Source organism: Monocercomonoides exilis, assembly GCF_001643675.1.
Source record: "Monocercomonoides exilis strain PA203 chromosome Unknown scaffold38-1042076, whole genome shotgun sequence".
Taxonomy (NCBI): domain Eukaryota; phylum Preaxostyla; order Oxymonadida; family Polymastigidae; genus Monocercomonoides; species Monocercomonoides exilis.
The window spans coordinates 503,770-529,165 of NW_027150583.1; the positions used below are offsets into that span (position 1 = coordinate 503,770).

Below are 25,396 nucleotides of genomic sequence, written 5' to 3' on the forward strand. Positions count from 1 at the left end.
TTAAATTAGAATTTTCCACTATTAACTGAACAATTAATAAGAATTTTCATGATGGAGTTAATCAATAATAACGAATTTTTTTTTCAAGTTATTTTTATGTCTGCGCACAAGTGTTTCATTAGGAAGAATTATTTTGTTTTTTTAAAAAAATCAAAAAATGATAAGAATTGTTTTTCATGAGCGGATATAAAAAAATTTTTATTTCTAGAAAGATAAATTGTATTTAAAAAAATTAATTTAAAAATTATTCAAAAAAGCTTTTTGAAAATATTTTTTTGAAAAATTTTTATATTATAACTTTTCATTTCATTTCGCACAAACAACGAATAGAAGATAATATTTATTTCGCTAAAATTGTATTTTCAATTTTTTATTTTTTCGATGTTTATCAAAAGAAGTTGATTTTCGAATAAAAGTTGCCTATTATTAAAGATTTTATTATATTTCGGAATTTTTTCGAAAAGTTCCTTTTGTCAAATTGTCATGTGATAAAGATAATTGAATATTTTAATCAAAATTTCATTCCAGCTCACAATATTTTGCAAGAAGGGAAGAAAATTATTGACAACGAAATAATATCTATTTTAGTGAAGTTTAGTGAATGAAAATAGTAATTTGATATAAAAATGATATTTATATTTTTTTAGAAAATTAAACAAATGGAACCTTAAAAAATAAATTCAGACATATTTTTATTTATTTTTTTTATTTTTTTAAATTTTAAAAAGAGATTGAAAAAAGTGGAATTTTTTGTAAATTATTCACAATAATTATGAAATGCATATTAGTAAAAAAATTCGAAATAAATCCGTTTTTTTTTTTTTTTTTTTTTTTTTTTTTTTTTTTAAATTTATTTTTTTTTTAAGAGAGAAACAATGAAAATGGAGCAAAACATAATACTTTTTGTATTTTCAATAAATAATTAATCACATTTTTTGTTGAATTTTTAATAATAATCATCAATAAAATGAGTTCTTTTTTAGAGATACATGTGAGGTCACAAAACATTTTGTAATGATATAATTAATTCCTGTTCTCCAATGTGAGAATTCAATTTATTTTCAAATCAGAGAAAGTTTAGTGAATTTTTGATAGATTCAATTTTTCTATGATTCGAAAAATTTAAACTAGAAAGTACAATTTTTCCAACAATTTTTTTTTAAAAAAAAAACGAATAAAACGAATCAAAACAGTTTGATTACGCACCTTTTTTGAAAAAACCAATTGAAAAATACAAATTTTCTGAAGTTAGACGATTCCACTAATCATTCCATTTTTCAGGAATAATTTCTGAAACAATATGATCATTACACTCAATAAACTTTGAAATGGAACTATGTTTTGAAATTTCTTCTTCCACAACGGCAAAAAAATGCCCTTGCTTATAAAGAACAGTTGAATGAAAAACACATCCAACGAATTCATAAACAGCAACATCATCAACAGAACTAGAAGTAAATAATGAATCTTCAGATGAAGCTTTTGGATCAAATATTTTTAAATCCTCAGGCCCTAACCCTGAATCAACAAAATGAATAGTAAGAGGAGGAGCAATTACAGTTAAAAAAACACCAACGTTGAATAAAACACTTAACACTTTTGGAAAATACAAAAAACGAACATATTTCAAAAATTGTCTATCTTTGTGACATGATACACACTCTCCTCCTCTCTTCTCTGCTTAAAAATGAATAAGTTGTTAATAAATCTTGAAGATCAGAAACAACATCTGATCCTCTTATTGTCACAAATAACTGATCATCCCTACTTGAAATGGAGTCATCATTACAATGAACACGCATTAAAACATTTTGTGAAATGATAGAAAACATATCGTTTATTTCATTACAATTTTTGGAAAGAACTTTGAGAAGTCTTTCAAAAACAGCAGACAGTTCTTTTGGCTGATTCTTTCCTCCAAGATAAGTGTCGTAAAATTTATTAATCTGACCTCCATCCCACACATTAAAATTTAACGAAGAGATTCGAAGAAGATGAAACAAATGTCTGAATATTTTCTGTTTACTGTTCATTGAAAAAATGTCTATAAATTCAAGATCAAGAGAAGCCATGCATTGACAAACAGCAGAAAGAGAGACCATACAACCATTGTTTTTCAAGCCTCTTTGAGAAAAAAGAAGCATGATAAGACAGGATCTTGAATTAACTTTCGAAGATAATGAAGAAGAAGAAGATGAAGAAGAATTTTGCTTTTTTGATTGTTTTGTAATATTGGATGAAAAAGTCGAATGTTTTTTGCATTTTTTTGCTTCTTTTTTATTTATGTGAAATGAAGAAGTGGCTTCAAAAGAAATACAAAAATCATTGATATAATATGTAAATGAAAAAAAATCATTTTCTTTACTTTTTTGGAAAATGCTTGTGACACTTGAAGTGAATGTTGCAGTCGCTGAAGCAGATAATGGAGCTTTCGATAATTCGTTGTCCATATTCGGCTGTGGAAGAAGAGAAGATGAAGTTTCTGTTAAAAAAGAAAATGTGGAATTTTTTTTTTAAGAACTTGCTTTAGAAAAATTTTCAAATAAAACAAAAATATCATTTTTCGATCAAATTTCTGTTCGAATTCATGTAACTCTTCTGAAATGGAAGTAATAACATTGAAAAGGTACTGTTTCCATTATTGTTAAGTTACTTGAGTGGGAACAAAAATTTGATTGAAATATGGGATTTTTGTTTATTTAGGTAATAAAACAAAAGAAACTTTTTTAAAAAACATGAGACATGTGGTATTTGAGAAGGATGAAAAATGAGATAATGGAAGAGAAAAAGAAATTGTAGGATGAGAAGGAATTCATGTTGAAGAAGAAAAGGAGGAAGAGGAAAATAATGATGAGGAGAATGAATGACTTAAAAACTTTGTTGCAGTTTTTTTTATTGGAGTGATAAGCCTAATATTGGGAAAATGCACTTGAAATCCTTTATCACCAATTATTACACAACTATCGTGATGCATATCTTCAATTGTGTGTTGTTTTTCTTCATCAGTCATTCCCACAAACTGCACATATCTGTGAAGACCTCGCCTGAACAATGTTACTTCGTGCTCTCCGCATGGAACAGAATCAGAAACAAATAGGGCTTTGAATAGATGCAAAGAAGAAACAGCTACTTCTATTTTCATGCAAAAGACGGAATGGTGACCAATACATAATTTTTTTTGCATTTTTCAACTAATCGATTGGAGTTGGTATTTTTATCGTTGTTGCATCGAAAAGCAATGCAACATATGGAAATTCTTCATTTGCAAAAGATGGTGGGCGAGGAGTATTTTAACACATGCTGCTAAATATATCTTGCAAATAATGCCTCACTTCAATTTTGCTGTTGTATTCCATTCATAAAGAAAGTTCAAAGAAAAATGTGATTATTTTAACAGTGGTGTCACTTGATAACCACTCAAGATATTTCACTATTTCATCATAAACAGTGATTTTTCTTTTTGACCCTCTTTTCTTATCTAATTGAAGAACAAATGGGGCAAAATATTGAGCTTCAGGCATTTTCATTTAAAAATTATGTACTTTTCATTGACTTTTTGCGAATAAAAAACTTAATAAAAATGGTTCTGTTTTTTTGACATTCGTGATATGTCACAACACTTTATGTTTTGATTTCAACGATGCCTGTTTACAGATATGAAAATCAAAATAAATTTGAAATCTGAGAAAGCGATATAAAGTTATGAGTGGAGCAATTATTTTGTGCTTTGTGCAAATAAAGCTTGAAAGTCCATATTTTCTCCCAAATGATATTTGAAATAATGATGTTATTTTCTTTAAAAACAGTTCTCTCGAATTTTCATTTGAAATAGTTTTTGTTGAAAGATAACAAAAGAAAAGTTGTCATTAAAAATAAATCATTTATATTTTCATCAGTTTATTATCTCCAAATATTGAATTACATAATTTAAAAAAAAAATTATGAAATAATAAGACATAAAATACAAAAACAATTCCTCTGTGACACGACTAAAGAAAATTGAAAAAATGACAAAATGACTGACAATATATTTATGATTTGTCAAAAAGTGTAATTTAAATCGATTTTATAATTCTTTATTTCTATAATAATTAAAATGAAAATCCACATGTCGTAATTCTTATTATTTTTATAAAAATCATTTTTTTAAATATGATCAAGCTTCCAACATGTATTTTTTTTGAAAGAAAGTGTGAGTTGAGGAATATTTTTGTCACAATTTGTCATAAACCATCACTGACAAAAAAGAAAATACAACCAGATATTACAAATACTTTCAACAAATCTTTTTCAAAACTCTTGATTAACTCTTTGGAAGTTATCGCTATCGTTTGTCTAATTTTGTTTCAATTTTTATTTTTAATTAATCCTTCTTTTTTTGGGGACAGACAAGGCTTCTATTGATTTGTCAGCTCACAGAAACTAAACAAAAAGAAGTCGTTCATTTCATCTTAAAAAAAAAAAATTACTACAAAAAGTATTTTATTATTTATTATCATTTATATTCCAATTAGAGATCAACAAAATAATTGGAATATAAATAATAAAGTTAACAAATTTCTTGTTCAAAAATTATTTTTTCTAACTTAATTTTTCATAATTCAAAATAATTAAAGATAAACATACATTTGATAAATAACAAAAATCAAAACTTTTATCAAGAATATTTATAAAATGTTATTTAAAACATGATAAAAAACCATCCAAATCAAGAATAGAAAATAAATCTGAACAAAATGTTTCCAATTCAAATTTTATTCCTCCAAAAAATTTAAACGTTCCTCTTTAAACAACTCAAATTTCACCTTGAAATTGTTTCAAAATTTATTATTTCTTTCAGAATAATAAAATTAATTATTAAACATTTTCATCAAAATTTTGTCTTGTTATTCAATATTTTTCTTATAAGAATATATATCTAGAATTTGAATTACATCATTCACAAAAAATTTTTAATTGATTTTAAATTCAATTTTGAGAAGAATGAAAATACAATTAAAATTTATATTATTAAATAACGAATTTATTATTATTTGGAATATTGAAAAGAAAGGAATTTCTTAATTATGAAAAATATTTAATTTGTCTCCTAAAAAATGAAACGAATATACAAATAAAAAAACTTGTCGTTATTTATACAATAATTATCGTTTTTTAAAATATTGAAAGCAAAAGTTGATAATGTTTTTGGAAAAATTAAAATTTGTGAGTTTGAAACTTTTCAGAATATCTTATTTAAAAGAAATACATGTGAAGTGGTTTTTGTGGATTTATTTAAAATAGGGTGATTATTTTCAAAAACGATATAATGAAAAAAAAATTATTAGAAAAAGAAACAACTTCGAATGGTGAAAAATGAAAACATCAATATTTTAACTTTAAACAATAATTTTTTTCATGATTAAAAACGAAAACATTTTGATTATTAACTAACATAATTGTCCAATTTAATTTATTGATGTATTATTTATCTCCAAAGATGTATTTCCTTTGAAGATAAAACACTCTTAATATATTAATGATTCCAAATATTATCACCCATTATAAAATAAAATTGTGAAACAAAGAATAATCATTATTTGACAAATTGTCAACATATTATTATTCATTTTGTTATTGATGCCATTGTCTTTTGTCATGAAAAATAGGTCTTGCATAAAGGATAATTTGTTTGTGTGTTCATATGGTTATGAGTAAACATCTGCGTCACCTTGAAATAGGTGGGGTCTCGTCAGTCAGTACCCGTCACTGTTTTTTTTTTTTTTTTTTTTTTTTTTTTTTTTTTTTTTTTTTTTTTTTTTGATGAAAACAAACTATTTTTTAAATTATGCTTGGAAATGGATTAAACACTGTCCAATTATCTAAAATTTGATAAACAAAAATTATATTAAAATTTATAATCAATAAACCTTTATTAATTAATTATTTATTTGAATTGTATTTTACACTTTGACAGAAGTCATCAATTTATGAATAATCACATCAAGATTATCCTATTTTCTTTAAAATGTTTTTGAAGCTTTATTATCAGTGTCTTATTTTTATAATTATTCTTTATATAAAATCTTTAAACCTAAGTGATTACACATGTTCAATATGTTTTTTCTACGATAGAAACATTTATCATAATTTTTGTGATGTTTTTTTGCAATTCTCGTTAGATAATTTTATCCTTTCAATTTCACAATTGTTTTTAAAAGCAAAAAAAAAAAAAAAAAAAAAAAAAAAAAAAAAAATATTTGATATGTTGTTCTGTAAAAAAAAATACTTGAGAGAATCAATTTTTTTGAATATGAATAAAAATTCATTGTTATGAAAATGTTGAAAAACAATCAGATTTGAATTGAAAGTTTACTTCAATTTCAGTCTCTTAAAAATTTTATTTGTTTTTTCATTTTATTTTAACTCTGATCCTTTGTGATTGTTTAAACTTTGTATAAATGAAAAGTTATGAGCATCACAGCGATTTGCATTTTCCTTTTTGATTTTCTTCATCCCTTTTTTTATTAATATTTTGCTTTAAATTTATCTTTTTCTGTTTTTTCTTTCTCCTCTTCTCCTTCTTCTCCCTCTCCTTGTGTCGATATTGCTTCATCCAATTATTCATCTTCTGTCAACTCATTTCAAATACTTCTGAAAAATTCTCCTTTTCTTCTTCTTCCATCAAAATTTTTGCATTTGGGAGAAAATTTTTGAAAAATCACCACAGATCAAAAAAAGATACCATAATAATATTATTTTTCAATATTCACTTTTATAAAAATGCTTTCAGTTCGTTTTTTCTATGAGTTAAGTTTTATTGGAACATATCATGATAATGATTGAAGACATAAATTAAAATTGAATTTTTATTGTATATTTTGATCAAAATAAATTATGATTTTATTGAAAAGAACGAATTCAAGAAGATATGAATTTCGAAAGAAAACTGATTCACAGAATTTTCAAAAAACAGAGTGCTTTTCCAAAAACTGCAATTCAAGTGTGTTTCAGTTGATAACAATTTCTTTATTTTTGTATTTTGTATGTTTCAGATGAATTGTTTAATATGTTGTATAAATGTATGTCTTTTCTTTTGTGATAACTACAAACAAATCAATGCTTACGAAGAATTCTTGTATTTTCCATAATTAGACCTCATCTCCAATTAATTTTCAAAGCATGTTAATCTACCCACAAACACATGTTTAATCCTCCAAAAGAATGTTTGCTCTTTTGATCTTATATTTTCAACTAATAATTCAAATTTTAACGTTTAGAAAGAATTCATCATTGCAGATCTGACTGCTTCGTCATCAGACTATTTCCTGTTGTCAGGAAAGAGCAAAAGAGAGCAAATTCATGATTGAGCCTTCAGGAACATATCAGTGAAATTAGACAATTTCAGTGATTGGAACGTTGAACATTCATGTTTGTTGAGTTCAATGGAGAATAGCTTCATTTATTCTTCTGCTAATGTATTTAAAGGAGGTGTTTCAATTGGATCCTATTCTTCAGAGGAATTTATCAGCAAAAACACAACCACATTCTACGGAAAAAGAGAAGTCAATCTTCAAAGAAAAGAACGAATGGACACGAATGTGAGCCAATCATTTTCTTCATGTGAATGGGTTGAATGCACTGCTCCACAAGGAGGAGCACTTAATGTTCATGAAAATGAAAATGCAACTTTGACTGTTGAGAATTCTTCATTTACAAGATGTTATGCTTCATCCACAAGAGGTGGAGGAATATATGCTTTGAAAACTGCTGAATGCGTTGATATCCATTCGGTATTCGTCCAATGCGCAGCAGAAGAAACAACTGACTTTGGAGGCGGGGGAATTAATTTCGAAATTATATATTCACAGTCTATGGTTGAAGATTGCTTATTTAATAACTGTTCTGCTGCAAATGATGGAGGAGCATTATGTTACTTTAAAGTTAATTCTCAAAAACAAGAGAATTCCTTAACAAATTCATTCTTCAAATTTTGTCGATGCAATTCTTCACGAGATGGCACAGGAGGCGCCATTCTGAATTGGATCTGTACGGATAAAATTATTTTCTCAAATTGCTTTTTACGTCATTGCTTTGCAATGTGTTGGGGGGGGGGGTGCTATTGCAATTGAAATAAATGCATATAATTATGGAACATTATTATTTTTCTGCTTTTTCCACAACAACACGTGTGGAAAAGTGGGAAACGATATTGCTCTACAAATATCGTCGTCAAATAACATTGATTCCACCTGCTATTCAACCAGTAAAGCAACAAACAGAGTCTGTGCTAATTATCATTCAAACGTTGATCACAGTGAATGGCTTCACAATGATTTTGGAAATGTGAGATTTGTTTCTTCAACTGATTCACAACCAAAAGGCATCGACACATATGCATATGGACTGGATGAATCTTATCCATGCAGCACGATCAGCCGTTGCCTCACTCAACTGATATCTGGGTTTGGAGAGGAAATCAAAGTGCTTTATGGAACAATTACTCAGGCCGTAAGCGTTGATGGTGGTATGCATTCAAACACAATATATGGAAAAGTGATTTGAGAACAACAATCAAAATTGAATTCGAAGCATCTGGGTTGTCTCTATTTTCAGTTTCAACAAGCGCATTGACTGTCAGAAACCTTGCACTTGCGCACAGATTGGAAATTGCAGATAATTGCTACTCAAAGCTATTTGAGATAAGCAGTGCAGGAAATATACATATAAGCAGATTGAACGTATCTGCTGGAAGCGGACACTTTACGGAAACGGAATTTTCGACAGAACTGATAAATGTTCAGGGTGGAATATTGCATATGGAAAGCGTGAACTGGGTCAAAGCATACCCACCACTTCGTTGATTTTGCTTTCTTGGACAAATGAAATTTCATCTTCTATTTCCGGCTGTGCTTTTGACGGGATAGAAAGAACAATTATGAATCATTTGATAATTATTGGAACAGAAAGAAAAAAAAATAAACAGAACCATTAGTCAAATCAGAAAATGAATGAGAAGATGCTCTATCATTATTGCTATTGGTTGGCGTATCAAGGCTGATTGGTGTGTTCCTCTCAAAGAAGTCAGGAGCCTTGAAGATCCAAATGCACAAAGTCAGAAGACGGAGTTCTGGAATGTGAAGCGGCACTTACAGCGCAGCGCTGAAGGAAATAGTTACAATGGAAACCTCAATTCCAGCAAACAGAAGATATTGTTCTTATTGGAATGCTTGTAAGGAAGCAAGCGAAGAAACACAAAATTCTGCTGCACACATCCGAAGAGAATTCCGTTTGTCCACAAACACTCAATGCGAAATTGAAAACATTTCAATCATCTTTTTCCAGTTGCATAACCTCCTCAAATACTGCATAATCATATTTCTCCTCTGCCTCAATACCTGCTCCAAAATGCATAAATTCTCCATCTGACTTTAAACGTCCATTCCATATTCTCATTCATATTCGCTTCACGTTTTCTTCTCACAACCCTCTTCCCGGATCGCATTGGTTTCCATTTGATTTTTCTCATTCAGATGAAAAATTCGCCTTCTGCTGATTTGGAAAATATCGAGGAATCGCAAACTATTCCTCCTTTTTCCTCTGCCTCTTCTTTCTCTTTCAGCGCTGCAAGCTCCACCAGCATCCGCACCATTTGGAGCAACTCTAACCACTCTTAATTCTTTGCCACAACCGATGACACAGAATTCACCTGCTGTTTCAACCAGATCTCAACCCTTGCACCAGCCTACACACGCGAAAGCACAAGCACCCTGTCGTCCAGCTCCGGTTCAACAGCGTGAAGCGATGACGAACCTTTTTCACAACAGCTTTTTTCTCAGATGCTGTCAGAGGCGCTCACCGTTCATCAGCGCAGCATTCATTTGGTATCTGCAGGCACAGCGCGAAGAAGTCGTTGCGCTGGCGCTACTCAAGAACTGATACAAATGATAGAAAGCAGCACCCAAACAACCTGAACGCTGCCAGAAAGATCTGAAGCCACAGCTCTGGAAATGTCTGCGGATAACTCAAACAAAAGATACTCCATTTCATCTAGTTCTAATTTTATATAAGCTGCCTCTGATAAAGGAGAAGAAGAAGTTGATGCATCCCCTGAACTTATGGGATCAAAAGGAATCTTCTTCGCATTTTTTGCATCTCTGCTTTTGCCTTGAAGAAATTCAACAAAAACACCAAAAATACGGATGATTGAGATTTCATTTTATTTGACTGCAATCCCTCAAACTTCATCTTCTTCTGCTTCTCAATCCCCACGTCAATCAGTTCCGCCTTCTCCTTCCTCTCCACCAGCTGCTCCTGCAGCTCCTTCGCCTCCTTCTCTTCTGAGTTGCACTTCTCGCTCAGGTCCAGAATCCTCAACTGCTGCATCAAGATGATCTTGTCTATCTCCTCCAGCAACTCTATCAGTCTGCCAATCCGCTTCACTTCATTCACCCACTATTCTCCTTTTTCTTCATCTGCTCCTCATCCTTTTCCTACTTCTTCTTTTCCTTTCCATTCTCTTCCTATTTCTTCCTTGTATTTTGCCAGTGTGATAGCTGCTGGAGATAAAACCGCATCCTCCATCCTCAACCTCGCCTTTCTCCATCGACTTCTCCACAGCTTCTTCCTCGCATAACATTGTACTATCTATCGCCCAATCACCTCATCATCAATCTTAATTATAAAGCGCATCGGCTGCAGTGATAAAAACTCCATCAACACAATCGCAGATGGAAGCGGCGAATAGACAAACAGATCAAAGATCGATGGTAACGCATTCACGTCTGCCGCTGCAAAGATTCGCTTGCTCCTGGACTTCTTTCCCACATACGCTGCAAGCGACGGGAGCGGCCCCACCAGCGGAACGGAAAGCATCGCTGAAAGCGCCACATGGGAAGCACACAACACCCCCATACAGCACCCCCCTCCGCGCCACAATATATCCCCGCAGCGCACGTGGAGACAGCACCAGCATGTGCCGCATACACTCCCCAGCCGCCTCGGACACCACAAACTTCAGTCGCCTTTAGATATCATCCATTGAAGCTGCCGACAGTTTTTTTGCATCCACAGCCGATATATAAGACGGATCAATAGCAGGTATATTTACAATAAATACTTATTCCCTTCTTCTTCTTTTATTGGGATTTCGAATAGGGAAGAATGTGTGTATTATGCACTTGCTACTCCAATTAAAGAAAACAATGAAAGTCATAACAAATGAAAAAAAATTGCAGTTTTTTGTGTGAAAACAGTTTTGAAAATACACTTAGTATTCATTTTCATTCCTTTATTGTCTCATTTTCAAAGGCAAATTGGAACTCAGAGTATCAATCATTAATTGTGTTATTTTTTTGCTTGAATATTCAACGATCATTAATTTCTTTAAAGTTCAAATGCAAATAAGTTTTTTTCAAATTGTCTAAGTGCACTTTTTGTTTCATTGAAAGCCTCAAAGTTGAAAAACATAAAAAATTACTGTTTTTTAACAAACGGATATGAAGCTAACAAAAAATCTATTTATTTTCTCAATGAAGTTATATTAATGATTATTGTTGTTATTCAAATAAAAGATAAGAAAAAATCATCGCATTGTAAAAGATAAATGGAAAAACTCATAATTTTCGTGATTCAGACAAATAAGAAGAAAATGCAATAGAATACTTCAATTATTGTGTTCTTCACTTCATGTTAACAAAGTATATTGAAAATAATAAAACGTCAAACTCTTCAATAGAGTAAAAAATAGTTAATAAATTATAAATGAAAAAATTACGGTTAACAAATATATCCATCTGATTTTTTGTGGGACAGATCAGGCTAAAAAAAAGTGATTTTTCAAAAATTTTCACCCATTTCTTACATTTTTCTATTCTTCTTCTTTCACCTCCAGCATTTGAAAAATGTTGCATGAAGGTTATCAAAAGAATTGGAAGAGCTGATAGATGAGCCATGAAGGATGGAGCAAAGTGTGTCGGCTGCTCAAAAAAGGCTGCTGTCGAGATAGCAGCAGCAACATGTTTGTGACAAATTAATTTTCTATCTTTATTTCTTTTCTAACTCTTCCATGTCATATTTATTTTCTACTTTTATATTTCTCTTTCTTTTTGTATATTGGTAGAAAATTTTTGAAAAATCACTTTTTTTTAGCCTGATCTGTCCCACATTAAATCCAAGACATATTTTTGTTAACCGTAATTATTTCTCTTTCCATTTACTCATTCATTTTTTTCAAACTTAAGCATTTGATTCTTTCCTTTTTTAAATTTTTATCATTGATATTATCTTTATGTTACAATAATTGAAGTTTATTTGTTATTTTTGTTGTTAAAAAATTGCAACACATTCAACTAGAATTTTCTTCTGTAACTTTTTTGACTAAATGAATTTCACATATCAATTGTTTGAATTATTAAAATCATTATCTATCTAATCTCATTATGCAAATTTTCAATTTGATAAATGTTTTATATACGTTAATTTTCAAATTTTCAAAAAATCAGTTTTTCGACTTTAACACTTTTTTTGAATCCAAAAACACACGACAATAATATTAATAGAACTTATTTGTATTTTGACAAAAAAAAACAATTGAAGATTTTTATGCATTTAAGTAAAAACAAATAAGAATTAATAAATGATATGTAGAGTTCTTATTTATCTTTGAGATAAATAATGAAAAGAAAGTCAGAATGAATTATTTGTTTATCCTTTTCTTATCTTCATATCACTATTGACTCCTTCGTTTTTTTAACTTTCATCATCTTCTCCAATACATCCAGCTCATAGATCAGCTTTTTCATTGAAGGAGAATGAAGTGTAGATGCAGAGTGGAACTCCCTGGAAGAACGAGGAGATGGTGGAAGAGCTGGTGGCAATGAAGAAGAAGACAGAGCTGATTGATGAGGGGATTGAGAAGGAGAAGAAGCTGCGGACACAGCAGAGCGGGGTGGTGAGTGGGGATAGAGCGGGTTCGCTGGTGAGTTCGATGTCGTAGTTTGCCTCGTCTTCTTTGCCAGTTTTTGTGTGTGGAAGGATGGTTCCGTCTTCAGCTAAATTGATCTTGCCTTCGGAGTTGCATGAAAAGTTTCAGGAAAAGTTTTCCGCGAGCATCGGAGATCGTGACACTGTGATGATTGGGCTAGACGAAAGAAAGAAGGAGCTTTCTGTGAAAGTGGAAAGTGGGGCAAGTGTTGAAGGAGAAGCAAACAGCTGTGGGTAAGGAGGAGGCTGAAGTGAGGGTAAGAGATCTTTGATCAGCGAGAGATCTGAGAAGAACAGCTTTAGGTCCAATGGTGGTGGTTGTGGTATTGGATGTTAAGGAGGAGTGGATGTAATTGTGAGGCAGAAGATAAACAAGACGGAGAAGGAAACGAAGATGCTGATGATGCTGTCTCTGCGAATCTTCAGTGATGAGAACTAGCTGCGGCGGTTCTGCATGTCGTCGTTTGAATCGGTGCTGGAGGTGTTCCAGAGCAACGATTTCTTCATGTTGTGCGTAATGCATGCAGATGTATGCGAAGCTTCCAACTGCAGATCTCTTCCATTCCTACCATGGAACAGCTCAGTTGCAAAGATGGCTAACCGGCGCTGGATGATCAGGTGCAGGTGCTTTCTGTGGTATCAGCGGGGGTGTTTGCGTGGGTAACGGTGCGGGTATCTGCAGGGGCAGGTGCATGTGCAGGAGCAGGGCTGAAGCGGCTGGTGAAGGCGGTGCAGACATCAGTGGGGAGGAAAGAAGGGCGGAATACGCTGTTCCAGAAGGCGCAGCTGCAGGCGGTGCATGTGAAGCTGCAGCTGGTGAAGAACGAGATGGAAGTGGCAATCTGCTTTCGGGTGCTGCTTGTATACGGGAGGCAAGTGATGCAGTTTCACGAGACAATAGCATTGAAGAGGGAAGAGAAGCCACATTTTTTTATGTATCACAATTATTTGCTTCTTTAGCGCAACACTTATAAGTTCTGAGTTCAATGGAGATGGCAATCAACAACATGCTCCTGTCCTTTGAGAGTGCATTGGATGTGATCGATCCTTCGATTTCGCAGCAAACATCGTCATCGGCGTTATCATCCTCCTCCTCGTCGTCTTCTTTTTCTTCCTCTTTCTCTTCTTCTTCCTTTTCTTTCATTTATTCCTTTCTTTTGACTCATCTTCAAATATCCCTCTAAATTATGTTTTCACTTTTCACTTTTTCTTCCATTTCACCCAAGTCGTCTCATTCAGTCAAATGATAATAAATATCTTCTTCTTCCCATCAAATGGCATAATGAAACTTGAAGGACATCAATGAAACCTTAAAAATATTCATTTATTTTTATTATTCTGTTCTTTAAGTTAACAGTTTTATAGAGTATAGTTTATATGTCTGAAACAAATGGATAAATTGACGATGAAGTTTTTTAAAAGTGAAAAAAATAGCAGAACCTTAAAGAGTTACAAACACACTCAATTTATTATCCTCAATTTTCGTCTCTTTTTCGTTATAAATGCATTCATTCGTTAGGTGTCTTTGCAATAATACTCATTTTTTATTCAGAAAAGTTTTATTTCGAGAGAATTTTTAATTTGAAAATTTCAGATCAAAGTGATCATAGGATCAATATTTTTTGTTTTTTAAATTTACTTACTCAATTTCAAGTTTTTTTGAATTTTTTTCATGCTTTCGTAACAAAGGGATTATAATTAACTTATATAACTTCTATTTTTTCTTGGAATGATTAAATTGTGAAAAATAACTGATGTGCTTTTAGTTGCAGTATGCCCATCAAATATCTTTTTCCTCTCAGCTTTTCGTTTTATTTCTTCTTCTGCCATATCATCGATTTTTGTTTCCCTTTTTTTTAGCTTTTAACAAGATTCATCGTTAATACATTCCAATACCTTTATAAAAACATCTTTCTTTCCTTTCTTTTGTATTATTCACCTGTTCTTTCCTCTATACGCCTTTCCAATTATTATATCCTGACTTTTTTAGTCTATCCAATACGCACTCTTTCCATATTCCTTGTTTAACCATTGTCATTAAACATCCTTGCAAAATCTTAATAACATTAAAAATGCAATGAATGAAAAGTTGCATATTCAAAAATATGTCCATGCCTTTTTTCAACGATTGTTCTTTATTAACTTTCTTCTTTTTTTCTTTTCCAAATATTCCTTTTTTCGAAAAACAAATCCCATCTGTCCCGTCTTCACTTCCTTTTCGCTCCAGGAAAAAAAATCCAAAACCTTGTACGAAGTTCTGCTTGCAATTTAGAAACTTCACAAATTCCATTCAAAAAAAACTAACGAGGAAGAAGAGGAGGAGGAAGTGTAAGTTGTCGAATTGGCGGAAGAAGTGAAAGTTGCAGAACACGTTGAAAGTGGTGACCAGAATGAATGAAATGAAGCTTAAGAAGAAAAAGAAGAGACGAGATTGTTGTCGTACTGTTTGCAGAAGAGTCAAATTTAACACAGCGAAATTTATTGACATACTTTTGTAACAAAAAAGGAAACTGAAGTTACGAAAATAATGAGAGTATCCGGAATAACCTTTAAATCTTTTGTTGCCCACACAAATTGCAAAGAAGAAAATGCAATTGCCATTCTTTTTAATAATGGTGAATTGGTATAATTGAAATGAAAGAATTTTTTGCAGGATACGTTTCTGGCTGAAACATTTAATAAATGTTAAATTTCTTTGAATGAATTAGTTTTTATTTGACACGATTGTTGGATAGCATTTATTTTCTACGCAATTCATACTGGGAAAAATTATAGAATTGAATAAAAGTAAATTTTGTGCAAACCTGCAGATTGTTCGATATGAAATCTCATGTTTAAATGAAATTCAAAATATCTTGATTTGATATATGTTCTTTTCTCAAAGCAAATATATGCGAGTTGAGAAAAAACTGATTTATTTTGATCGTTTGCATTTTTTTTTTAATTTTTTAAAATTTCTTTTCCAGGGGGAAAAAATTAACTTTTGATGAAAAATGAAGTTAACTGTTGATTTAAATAATTTTCTTTGAACTTCACTAACTATAATGGTTTTATTTTTTTGATCTGTTGTGATTTTTCAAAAATTATCACCCATATAATTCTTTTCTTTCTTTTTCTCTCTCTTCCCAATTTGATTCCCATTTCTTTGTATTCGTGTCAATTCAGAATAAAGTGTATGCGAGTTCGTTTATTCAAATCAGTTTCAATGCATAACGCTTTTCTTTGCAATTATTTGTAGATTTCTCTTCACTATTATAATATTTTCTTCCATATTTCTATTTCACTTCTCATCTTCTCTCTTCTCTCTTCTTCTGTTCTCTTCTCCATCTTCTCTTCTCTATCTTTTTCATCTCCTTTTCCTCTTCCTCTTCCTCTTCATCTTCATCTTTTCCTTCTTTTTCTCCTCATCCCCAACTACACCTAGCGCATTGCCACTGCACTTCGCACTCTCCACATCTCCAACTCCACCGCTGCTCCGGTTTCTAGTGTAAATTACGTTCCTCCTCCTCTTCCTCTTCCGCCGCGTGATTTTGTTTCTTCCGCGCCTTCACTTACAGAGCATGGATAGAGGATAGAGGATAGAGGAAAGAGGAAAGAGGAAAGATGGAAAGGGAAAGGGAAGAAGGTGAAGAAGGAGAAGAGAGAGAGTGAAGAAGGAGGAAGAAGAGGAAGAAGAAGAAGTGGTGGAGGTGAAGGAGGAGGAGTTGAGTTAGAGAATGGAGATTTAAATTTTTATTATTTGTGTTTTGATGAAGAAAGAATAGGAGAAGGATATAATGATGATGAGGAAGAGGAAGAAGAAAATGAAGATGCCATTTTTTTGCTTTGTGAAATGGAAAACAGAGAAAATGGCAGATTTGGAGAAGAAACAGAAGATGAAGGAGAAGAGAAAAAGAATAGAAACAGAGGGAGGAAGAATATATGTGGGAAGAAGAGGGAAGAGGAACGAGAAGGGGGAGAGAATGAGAATAAAAAGGAAAAGAAATTTTTCATTGAAAATTCTCTTTCTGAGTTAATTCACTTCACAAACAGTCAAAAACCTCATTCACACACATCAACACAGCCAGCTTCTATCAAAAACATATCAAATGTTTTCACTTCGCCTTCTTCTTCCTCTTCCTCTTCCTCTTCTTCTACTACTGCAACTACTTCTTTTTTTTCCTCTTCCTCTTCTTCCTTTTTCTCCTTTTCTTCTTTCTTATTTTCAACTCCTTTATCTTTTTCATCTTCTGAATTTTTTTCTTCCTCTTCTCATCAACAGCCACTAACTCCACAAACTGAATTATTTTCGATTGACTGTGCTGACAGAACAGCAAATCGAATAATCCTTGCTGAAGACAAAGGAGAAAAAGATGTATCTCATTATAAACAACTATGAAAGTGAATAATTGTGATGGAAGGAGAATAAGGGAATAGAAGAAATGTGTTCAAGATAAGTCAAAGCAGAAAAAACAAACAAAAAAAAAAAAAAAAAAGAACTGGATGCTCCTTTGTCAAACTGTTCTTCAACTGTTGCTGAGAGCCAAAGAAAGAGAAAAATTGAGAGAGAAAGGGACATATTTTGAAGAAGAGTCGAAGAAAAACAGTTTTGTTTTTCGAAATTTATTGCTTGAAGAACAAATGATATCGTTGCAATTGGGGAGGATGGAAGCAATAATGGAGGGAGGGGAGAGAAAGAGTGAATGAGTGAGAGTGAGAGTCAAAGATGAAGAAGATTCTAATTATGATAACGCAAACACATAAGAGCAAGAGTCTTAGGGAAGAACGTTGAACAAGAAGCATTATTCATTTCAATTTGAACAGTTTCAAGAAAAGTTGATTGAAGAAAGCAACAAGAATTTTTATCTTTTGTAGCATAATCCTCAAACCAATCTTCATCACGACCAATTGAATTCGAGGAAGCTGAATGTTGAGGTATCCATATACCTTGCTATTTTGTGATTTCTTCTTCTTCTTCTCCAGATAGACATTTGCTGTCACGTGTTCAAATGCAACTCACATCACAAACATAGCAGAACCTCCTTTGATTTTCCCCAATCATCATCTTCCTCTTCTTCCTCTTCCTCATTCTTATCAATTTCTTTTTCGACATTTTTTATTATTTTCCTTCTCCATCGACTTTTTCTGATTTTTGGGCTTCTTCTTCACGTTCATTTCTAACTTCTTCATAATAACCAAAAACATCATTTTACACTTTTTCATAATCATTGCTCGCTTCATTCGATCGGATTTCTTCATTTTTGGCATGTGATTAAGATATTTTTTTGAATAAAGATGGCATTTTGAAGAAAAAAAAAACTGGTTGAAGATGAGAAGATGATTGTTAAGTGAATAAAGAGAATGAAGATAAAGAGAAAGATAAATTTATAAAAGACAGAATATTATGAATGGAAATCGGATAGGAAAAAAATTGAAGAGATTTCAAAAGAAAAAAGTGCAAAATGGAAAAGATGAAAAGTTTGAAGAGAAAACGATGATGAACCAGAACAGAGTTCGACAACACAGCAAGAAGCAGTTCGTTGAATATCTGAATCATTCTATCAGTTACTACATTCATTGCAGCCTTTAAGCACAGATACGAAGAGCGAGGAAGGGAGCTGAAAGTCAGTGCTCCGATGATCTCATCCGTAGTTGAAAATCCACTAATAAAAGCCCGGGAAAGTGCAGTCTACTTTCCAAAGCGATTTTATGTTGAGTACTGCGGAGCATGAGCAGATGAGGTTGCTGTATATGGAGTGGTTATTCTGCATAGCGCTGCTATTGTCGGAGAGTTGAAAGATGAAGACGTGAACACAACTTCAAAGCTTGCCTAGAGAGATGGTAGTGAAGATGGAACGCATCACACTAAAGGAGCTTAATGACTGATTCAACAATAAAAGATGAGAATGACAACGCTGAAACCACCAATGTCGAGATCTGTTGCAATGAGATGCTTTGGGGAGCAGCTGGAGCAATTGTCGAACACGAGCAGAGGCTGGAAAAACGGATAGCAGAGGTGTTGATGCATGGGAGAAAGAGGAATGAAGCGAGGAGAGCATTGAGAGGGATGAAGTTTAAGAGTATAAACAAGAAAAAGGGAGAAATGAGTCTTAAGGAAAAAGCAAGAGATATGCTGAGATGGCAGAAGACGTAAGAGTGGGTGGATGAGAAGGAGGAGTGGAAGGAGAAGTGGCAGTGGGTGGGGATGCAGGTGTAGAGAAAGGCAACAACAGCAGAGCATCTGAGGAGGAAGACATCTGGATATATTAAAAAGACGAGGAAGAGGATGGAAGATAGAGAGAGAGAGAAAGATGAAAAAGTGCAAGTGAAGATTTTCGTTTGATGGAAGCTTTTTTTGTACAAAAAATGAAAATTCACAAATTGTGTTGTTTTATTTATTAAATAGTGATACAGTCAAAACCGGATATAATCACATCGGTTTTTTCACGACTTTTTGTGACTATATCCGATTGTGATAATATACGATGCTGCTTATCACAGAAAAAAATAAAATTTAAGGCATAGGTCTGAATCGTACCATTTTGTTGAAGCTACTAAAATTTTTGAATTTTATTTTAAATTAATTGTTATAATTAATTGAAACTCAAATCGATCGGAATGAAGCAAAATAATAATGTTGAAAAACTCCATGAAAATTTTAAGATCATGTCCCATAATATTTTCTTTTTGAAGGCAAGATATTTATTATTCAATTTTTAGATTTTGTGGAGTTTAAAACGATTTTTCAATGCTATATTTGAAGAAAAGGTTTATTTTTATTGTTAGAGTTAGAAAGTTGAATCCTATATATTCTTTTATCTATCATTATTCTTTCTTATTAAGAAAATACTTTATATGTCCGCTTTTGCGTAAAAATGTATTTGTGAAACAGTGGAAATGCAAAACACAAGTTGATGAATGCATGTCTAATGGTATATATATAAATTTTTATTGATATTAAAGATTATTAAAAAATCAATTATTTATTTTTTGTTGTTTCAATATAGAAACATTTATTTTGCATTTGGCTTCTGAAAAAAGTTTCGATTTTTAATGAAACCTTCAATTCTTTGTTTATGAACGCAATGGTAATGTTGGAAAAGGCGAATCGCGGTTTCAGAAAGGAGGAAAGGAAAGAAGGATTGGAATGTGTGTTGAAAAGATAGTATTTTCGGAAAGGATTTGAAAAACATGAATGAGAGGACTGCACAAAAGGAAAAATTTGAAAGGTTGATGAATCAAATAAAACAGTGGAAACAACGGAGAAGAAGAAGAAATACATAGTTGGAAGACTTTTTTCAAGAGGACATTATAGAAGATAAATAGTATGAAAATAAATGGATTGGGGCTTGAATGCGCTGCGGAAATGAAGTGGAAGTAGGAGTAGTGAAACGGATGGGTTGAAGAAGGCACAGAATATTCTGAAAAGTTTGCCAAGCATGCAAAAGGCTTATAATTGGAATGATGTTTTATGTGAAGTTTGGAAAAGAAGAAGAAAGAGAAGAAAGAGAGGAAAAAGAATCGCAAAGTGGAAATGTTGAGGAGGGAAAAAAAAATAGGGTGAGGAATGTTTGTGGGAAAGATGGTTTTATTCACTGCAAGGTTGCAGGCAATGATGAAGGAGGCGATAGATGCTGTGTGTTTCGGAGCAGAAAGGTTGAGAAAAGCAGACAGAAGAAAGAGAGAGGATGATGAATGGCAGGTTGTTGGGGGGGTGAGAATGAAGCGGAGGAAAGGATGCTGGATGGGCATATAGCTGATGGAGCAGATGTGTTTGTTGAGTGAAGCTGAGGGGCAGGTTTTTTATTGGAAGGGAGAGGAAAGAAGAGGGAGATGGAGAACACATGGAGGGTGAGGGGTTTATTGAAACAAGAGAAGGAAGATGAAGGAAAGGGGGCATAAGAATTGTGCTATGAACAGAGTAGATGGATCTGCCTTCGGAAATTCACAGAAAATTGTTTTGTGATGTTTTGAGAGATTTCGATCTTTGAATTCTTAGTTTTTTCTCATTCAAATTGTTGGTTTTCTTTTAATTCAGAACCATTCTGAGCTTGCACATTTTTGTTCGTTTTTTCTTTCATTCACTTGATGTTTGCGCCATGTTTGATGAATTTTTCACAAAAATGTTTTGTTTTGTTTTTGTTTTGGATTTTGTTACGAATTTGTGAAATTTCATTTTTAAAGAAAACATTAATTCTAACATTTTGTCGTTTTAAAAGTATTCTTTTTTTTTTTAATGGAAATAAAAAGTTCAATAAATGAGTGAAGAATATTAATAAAAAGAAAAAAAGCACTTTTCGTTTCAGAAACAGCCATTTCCAGGATCAGGTTTTGCGCACAGTTCCCTTTAAGAGCCAAACTCTATCGTTGAGGAGATGCAATTCAATTGACTTTTTTTGTCTCCACGCCGACCATCAACAGCCGTGACATCAGCACCACAAACACTGAAAATGAATCACATTTCCTGAAGAAACACTCGTGGTGATAACAACATCCTCCAATGAGAGTGACCCGCTCCCATCAGACACCACAACCACGCTTGGCGAAGAATCTGCTGTTGAGTTGCAATCAACCTTCAAGTGCAATAAACCAATGTGACCTGTCGAAACACTGAACAGCGATCCGGTTGGTGAAAGTGCTCCTGTTCCAATCGAACTCTCCGTCCTCCCTTTCCCAATGACTGAAATCTTCTTTTCTCCCATTGCAATGGTTGCTGTCTCACTTGTATGATTCCCGCACATCAGCGTGACTGATGAGCTCAGCTCTTCCAAGCCCGTCTCCACTGCGTGTCCCACCGTCTGACATGGAGCCGATTCGCCCATTCCACACAGCCCGCTCGAGTCGCTTCCATTTACCCCCACAAACAGAACCTTCGACCATTCGTTCAGCCAATCCTTTTTTGATGTTTGGACATATGACCAAGAGCCTGATGGATTATGCACATAGCACACTCTCTTCTCGTCTGTGTTTGTGGTGTAGCATTCATAAAATGGATTGTCTGAATTCAAAATGATATTATAATAATCCAGATATACAATGTCGTGGCCAAGTGGAGAATTGGCTGAGCATTTGCATTCGTGGAAGAAAAGAAAATAACAATAAACTCTATCTTTTGATGCTGTTTGTTGATTTGGATATAAAAGCAAACCTCCGCCATATCCCATCGCCGAGCATGAAATAAACTGAATGCTCCTCATTTTGAATGCTGCAGGAACATTGCAACAATACAACCCTCCACCCCAAGTCGATAAAAGCGAAAACGAAGTGAAACTGCACTCAAACACACATTAGCTCACTCCTTCTCCATCTTCTTCATAGATGCACCCTGATCCAGGTCCACTGATATTGTAAAATCTCAAACCTTCCCCATCGTAGCGAGCCTTGCACATCTAGAAGCTGCACCCACTTACAAGGGCACATGAAATTATTTCGCAAGCACACACCCCTCCTCCTCCATATAAAAAAAGTGCATGATATGAATTAAAGGCATTGTTAACAATTTTAACAGACTTAACATTAAAACAATGAACTCCTCCTTCAATACTAAAAAAACACAATTATAAAGAAAACTTTGTGAAACCGAAACTGTTATTGATGGCTGAACACTTATGAAAATTGAACATCTGAAAAAGAATTGTATTCCCACGAATAATTCGTTTCTGTTGTTTTTGATCCATTACGCGCACACGAAATAAATGAGTTCGTCCAATAACTGAAACGGTTGTTGCATCTCGCATTTGTTGACTATTTTTTCAGTTATAAAGATTGCGAAAAGCAACAGCCTTCTTTTCCGAAGATCAAAAAAATAGAAATCATAAATTTAAATGAATATAAAATCAAATATGCATTCTCAACATGCAATAACTCATAAAAAGAGCATTGAATTTAAAAAACTCCCTGTGTAATAGAGAAAACATTTTATTGTGGAACACGGATCACTTGAATTTTTTATAGTTTTTCAACATAAATATTTTGCTTCATTCCGATTGATCTCAGTTAACATTAATTATAACAATTAATAATAAACAAATTTCAGAGTTTCTAGTGGCTTTAACAAAATGGTACGATTCAGACCTATGCCAAATTTAATTTTTGAATTAATTAATTTTGGGTCAATTTTTTCGATTTTTGAAAAAACTTGACAAATACACATTTTTCAATAGAAATAACAATTTTTATTTTTTTATTATATTATTCAGACTTATTTTAACATTATTTTGAAAAATCGATTTTTTTGTAAATTTTGATCAAAAAACCGATTTTTCATTGAAAAAGTCACCCATTATAATTTAAAAAATGATTATATATTTTCATCCCTGTGATTATATGTGATGAAAAATGAATGAAAAACAAGCAAAAAATGTCAGTGCATCGAAAAATGTGACTATATACGAATGTGATTATATTCGACGTGATTACAGATATCGCATAAAATACCGGACATCGCACAAAATACCGGACAAGATCGATATCTTAATAATCGCAAGAAGAAAAATTCTGATAATTTTCCTCAAAATATATTTCATCAATACAAACTCACGTGACATACAAAACTTTCAGGACTGCTTCGCTTGAGCTCAGAAAAAATATTTATCGCAATTTCGGAGAAACTTAAAATCCTATTTCTCCGAGATTTCGAGAAATATTTTTTCTGAGCTCAAGCGAAGCAGTCCTGAAAGTTTTGTATGTCACGTGAGTTTGTATTGATGAAATATATTTTGAGGAAAATTATCAGAATTATTTCTCTTACAGTTATTGTGAAATCGATCTTGTCCGGTATTTTGTGCGATGTCCGGTATTTTATGCGATATCTGTATATCCGGTTTAGACTGTATTTTTTTATTTTCATCTATCACTTCTTTTGATTAATAATCTATAAAAGTTCTTTTTTGAATTATTTGTTTTTAAATCGTAATAATCGACAAACTGTAAATTTCTTGTTAAATATCTTGCATTACTATCATATTTGTGTTTTTGAATTTTTGTTAATTGTTTGTTTTCAACCAATATTTTATGATCTTCTATTTCAATTTTAAAATTTCTATGCAATTACATCATAAAACTTATTTCTATATAAAAAATCGATTGATTACGTATTGTTATTATAGTTCTTATGTTTTAGAAACCAGTGAACATATGTTTTGTTCAATTTATTGAATTCTCGATATCTTCGAATATTTTTAATAATTTTTTGAAAATAAGTAACAAAAACGATTGGAAACAAATTGAAAACAACAAATAATTAATAATCATAATATATTAAACTATATTTTCATGAAAATAAAAATAAAAATTTTCAAATAAACCGCACCCTTAATGAAAAATAATTATGATCAAAGTTCGTAATTTTTTATGATATCAAAAAAAATCTCCCACGTTGGAAGTTGTTAACGAAAAATAATGGATTTCTTTCATCCCATCAAACGAATGTTGATCGCTCGTTAAGTAATATGGGGGAAAATACGGACTTTCAAGCTTTTTATGCAAAAAGCAAGAAAAAATTGTTTAACTTGAATCATTATAAAACTGTTTCAAATTTCAAAATAAATTTGATTTTCATATCTGTAAACAAACATCATTGATTAAAAAACATTATGTTTTGCGACCTCAAACGTATTACAAAAAATGGACACGTTTTAAAAGTGATTTTTCATCACAAAGAGTTAATCAAAAGTAAATAATTTTTCAATGATAATTGCTGAAGTGTAATGTTCTGTTCCATATTTCTAAAAGCAGTTTAACTGAAAGTGATAGTTCAAAAGTTGGAATTGCTCTTCTGCTTTGAATGATTAAACAAATAAAAAAATAAAAATGTCATAATATTTTTAATTACTCAAATCAAACTCACTTTTCACTTATTTTTCACTCATTTTTAACAACAAATAATCGCAATAAGAACAAAATAAATCAACCTAATCATTGGAAGTTGCTTTTTCTGTAAAAAAAAGTCGGACCCAATATGTCACACTTCTCCACATGTGCACTATCGACAAAAACTTTTCTAATTTTTGTTGAACATGGAAATGATAACTGCATAAACGATTATGGAGTCATGGTTAAAAAAAATAAATAAATGACTTAGAAATTTCATGAAAACAAAAGTACTTTTTTCAAAAAAAATTTTTTTTCGATTATCAGAGATAAAGCTTTGTCTGATAAAATAACTCAGTTTGCGATGTGAGATGAAATAAACAGCAACAGAATAAAACAAAACAAAAAACAAATAAACTTTCCCGTTTGATGCTTTTCGAAACGCGCAGAGACCGCTGAAAGCAACACAAAGCTTTGATGCCAGTATCGCTTCACTTCTTCAACATTTAACACCACCGCGCTATCGTCCAGGATAAGTACCATTTCTCCATCAGACGCTGCAGTCACTCAAAAGCAATAAAATTGTAACTCTGTTACAACCAATTAAAAAAAAAATATTGCATTGACGATGCAAAAAACAGCT

The 25,396-nt window shown here is 32.1% G+C and overlaps 6 protein-coding genes across 6 annotated transcripts; 2 read left to right on the top strand and 4 right to left on the bottom strand.

Annotated features, from left to right (window-relative positions):
- Positions 1-7,424: 7,424 nt before the first annotated feature.
- Positions 7,425-8,843, top strand: MONOS_14962 (uncharacterized protein; the record flags this gene model as incomplete). The annotated part of the gene is made up of 3 exons (XM_067867806.1): positions 7,425-7,849; positions 8,247-8,506; positions 8,596-8,843. 3 exons carry the CDS (start codon positions 7,425-7,427, stop codon positions 8,841-8,843), a joined length of 933 nt encoding a protein of 310 aa, XP_067723191.1.
- Positions 8,844-10,252: 1,409 nt separating this feature from the next.
- On the bottom strand, positions 10,253-10,618 carry MONOS_14963 (uncharacterized protein; the record flags this gene model as incomplete). The annotated part of the gene is made up of 2 exons (XM_067867807.1): positions 10,253-10,405; positions 10,571-10,618. 2 exons carry the CDS (start codon positions 10,616-10,618, stop codon positions 10,253-10,255), a joined length of 201 nt encoding a protein of 66 aa, XP_067723192.1.
- Positions 10,619-10,735: 117 nt separating this feature from the next.
- On the bottom strand, positions 10,736-10,954 carry MONOS_14964 (uncharacterized protein; the record flags this gene model as incomplete). Its single annotated transcript, XM_067867808.1, has 1 exon — positions 10,736-10,954. One exon carries the CDS (start codon positions 10,952-10,954, stop codon positions 10,736-10,738), a length of 219 nt encoding a protein of 72 aa, XP_067723193.1.
- A 1,848-nt stretch (positions 10,955-12,802) lies between these two features.
- On the top strand, positions 12,803-13,201 carry MONOS_14965 (uncharacterized protein; the record flags this gene model as incomplete). Its single annotated transcript, XM_067867809.1, has 2 exons — positions 12,803-12,950; positions 12,999-13,201. The coding sequence occupies 2 exons, from the start codon at positions 12,803-12,805 to the stop codon at positions 13,199-13,201; spliced, it is 351 nt and encodes a 116-aa protein (XP_067723194.1).
- A 342-nt stretch (positions 13,202-13,543) lies between these two features.
- On the bottom strand, positions 13,544-13,867 carry MONOS_14966 (uncharacterized protein; the record flags this gene model as incomplete). Its single annotated transcript, XM_067867810.1, has 1 exon — positions 13,544-13,867. One exon carries the CDS (start codon positions 13,865-13,867, stop codon positions 13,544-13,546), a length of 324 nt encoding a protein of 107 aa, XP_067723195.1.
- Positions 13,868-21,371: 7,504 nt separating this feature from the next.
- MONOS_14967 (uncharacterized protein) lies at positions 21,372-22,116 on the bottom strand (the record flags this gene model as incomplete). The annotated part of the gene is made up of 2 exons (XM_067867811.1): positions 21,372-22,047; positions 22,091-22,116. The coding sequence occupies 2 exons, from the start codon at positions 22,114-22,116 to the stop codon at positions 21,372-21,374; spliced, it is 702 nt and encodes a 233-aa protein (XP_067723196.1).
- Between the last annotated feature and the right edge of the window lie 3,280 nt (positions 22,117-25,396).